The sequence below is a fragment of the Nematolebias whitei genome, chromosome 10 (genome assembly GCF_014905685.2).
Source record: "Nematolebias whitei isolate Nwh7 chromosome 10, NemWhi1, whole genome shotgun sequence".
Lineage (NCBI taxonomy): Eukaryota > Metazoa > Chordata > Actinopteri > Cyprinodontiformes > Rivulidae > Nematolebias > Nematolebias whitei.
The window spans coordinates 9,714,442-9,717,281 of record NC_056507.1 but is presented as its reverse complement, the minus strand read 5'-3'; the positions used below and the strand labels follow the sequence as shown (position 1 = coordinate 9,717,281).

The 2,840-nt window shown below is 42.6% G+C and overlaps 1 protein-coding gene across 2 annotated transcripts in view; it reads right to left on the bottom strand.

Annotated features, from left to right (window-relative positions):
* The window catches only part of lsm14aa (LSM14A mRNA processing body assembly factor a), a 9,043-nt gene that overhangs the window by 4,836 nt on the left and 1,367 nt on the right, over positions 1-2,840 (bottom strand). The window contains exons 2-4 of one of the 2 annotated variants that reach the window (XM_037683310.1): positions 1,137-1,300; positions 761-920; positions 161-271 (exon numbers count right to left, since the gene is read on the bottom strand). In XM_037683310.1, coding sequence (XP_037539238.1) covers positions 161-271; positions 761-920; positions 1,137-1,300 — 435 coding nt within the window. The remainder of the gene's footprint in view (positions 1-160; positions 272-760; positions 921-1,136; positions 1,301-2,840) is intronic. The other variant, XM_037683311.1, reaches the window with a different exon arrangement.

Genomic DNA, 2,840 nt, shown 5'->3' with positions numbered 1-2,840 from the left:
AGAGGATAGGAAGAAGACAAACTGAGGACAGGAAGAAGACAACCAGAAGACAGTAAGATAAAGAGCACCTGAGGACAGGAAGATAAAGTCAAACCAAACTTTCACCCAGCTCCACCTGCTGTGAACACAGATCTGAGAGTCCAGTCCAGCAGGATTTTACCTTCAGTCCCCAGAGACTGCAGGTGAGCGGGGACAACAGAACCAATCAAACAGTTCTGAGACTGTCCAGAGGCGGCGTTCGGGACGCTCAAAAATGGAGCCACGAATCGTCCTGTATGGGAGGAACAGCACAACATTGAAGCTAACAACGTTCTCTGTGTTCGTCTGACAGAGACGGCCATCTGCAGGACACCGGGGCTGTGCTGATACCAGAACACCACCCACAATGAAGACAGAACCAGAACTGAACCAACGGGCTGCTGAAACATTCAACCTGAACCAAAATAATCCAACCAGAGTTTTGCAAAAAGTTATTTCTTACAGAAAGATTCAGGATCCTGTCAGGCGTTTTTTGCTTTTGTTACTTTAAAGACCTGCAGTAAATCAGAGTTTCATGTAGTTGGTGTGTCTGCAGCATCAGCACAGGCCGAGAGAACTGGACCAAACACAGAATATGTTGAGGAGACGGCGAAGGCCTCGCACTGATGCCATGACTTGCCACCGCCTCACCACCTTTCTGTGTCACAGGGCCATACAGAGACCCTGAACCCTTGGATACCATCCTGTCAGACACACAACTTCCTGCGTCCCGGTCACTTACCAACACCTACAGCTCCAAACTGAGGCGAGACCAGTGGGGCGGTGCTGAACTGGTTGTAGGCCGGAACCGGAGCTCTGCTGAAAAGGCCGTAGGAGGTGGCGGACTGAAACGGCGTCGGAGCCGAAGTGGTGGCAGATGACGAGCTGGAGCTGATGGACGACTGAAAGACAGAAGGTCGGGAGAAACAAGATTAGATCTGGAACTCAAGCTGGGTCAGGGCAAGTTAGCTAAAACCTAAAAGTAGCAAAAGGCTATATAAAAGTTCAAAGCAGTAAGTTTGTAAAATGGATTCTGATGACCCAAACCTTAGGTTTCAGACAGGAACTAAAAAAGAAAAAAAACTGAGACAATGGAAGAAGTTTTGGTTCTGGTGTACCTGGACGATGGCAGGATCCTGGGGCAGGGAGCAGGTGGGTTTGGGCGGTTCGCACACCGTCAGATCCTTGATGTCACTGCCCCTGAAGATGATGTACTCAAAGGTATCATCTCGAGGCGGGATGGGCCGGTCAGTGGGGCGGTCCTCAGTGCCGAAGGAGCGGACTGATGAGGACGAAACAAAAAACAGATCTCGTTAGATTCTCGTGAAAGCAGATGTTTGACGAATGTTCTGCTCGTCTGACTGCAGAGGTAAATAAAACCTGAGAGTAAAACAGGAGCACAGTTTACAAACAGCAACAAACGCATCTCAGGTTCTGTCTCCTGACACCAGACGGGTTGATATCAGCTGACTCAGCATCCACATTCTTCTGTTGATGCCGTGTAGACTCAAACTGTTTCAACATTCTTTGTGATATTTTAACAGTTTATTTATTTAAACCTGCAGCTCATTCAGGAGAGTGCTATGACATTTAGTTTTTGTAATGTTTGTAATGTTCAAAATATTTACCTGTATTGAAAATTAAATTTCCCATTTTTGCAAAAAAAAAATTTCTTTGAAATACGACTTTTTGTCTTGATGTGCTACTTTGGCTTTTAGCTACTGTTTTGCTATTGTTCTACTAATTTTAGCCATTGCTAATAGCTTTTGTTCCTTTACCTTTGGCTACCTTTTTTCTACTTTTAGCTACCGCATAGCTCATTTTCAGCTAGTTTTCTACCATTTTGCTGAATATAACTTTAGCAATAGTTTTGCCAATTTTAGCTAATGTTGGCTACTATCCACTGTTTTACTGATTATAAACTTTAGCTACTATTCTGCACTGTTTTTATTATTTTTTATTGATCTTAATGTTTTAACAACTGTTTTTATGTGTTTAAATGTTCTTGATTTTATATGTACAGCACTTTGTGGCAGCTGTGGTTGTTTTAAAGGGATTTATAAATAAAGTATTATTATTATTATTATTTTGGTACTTTTGGATAAGGCTGTCAATTTTAGCTTTTGGCTAACACTCTGCCATTTTTAGCTCAAACGGTGCTTCATTTAACTCGTTTTACTCATTTTAGCCACCGTTTTGCTGATTTTAACATTAGCTACCGTTTAGCTCATTTTACCTTGTGCTTGGCTTAAACTTTATTTTTTTCATTTTCAATAAATTTCAGCAGTCATTCAGTGTCACACTGGATTTTCACAGTATGTTTTTTTTTTTTTTTGTTGTTGGTTCCAAAATGATTAGTGATTGTTTGAAGCCAATATCAAATCAGCATCTACCAATTCAGACTCATTGATAAGAGCAATGGACACATCTTGGTTTCATGTCAGGTCCAACAGAACCCTTCCCGCCTGTAAGAATCATCCTGATCTCACAAAGAACGTTGCCGAACGTCTGTGATGGCCTTTAGAGAGGACACAAAGTGACAGACCGCACAGGAAACGGACTAAAGCTAGCAGCAGCAGGACTTTACAGACGCCAACTCTCTACATCAGTTAATCTCCTTCGGTTTGGTTCTAGTACCCTTCAATCCAGTCCTTTGGTCTGGCCATGTTTGAATGTTTCCGCCTCACGTTTCTATCATCAGGAGCAAAATCAGAGATAATTTTATCTAAAACTCTGAACAAAAACTGTTCAGCATCTGTAATCATGGTGATCCTACAGCTCAAAGGTGCTCAGCATCTGTCACCATGGTGATCCTGCAGCTC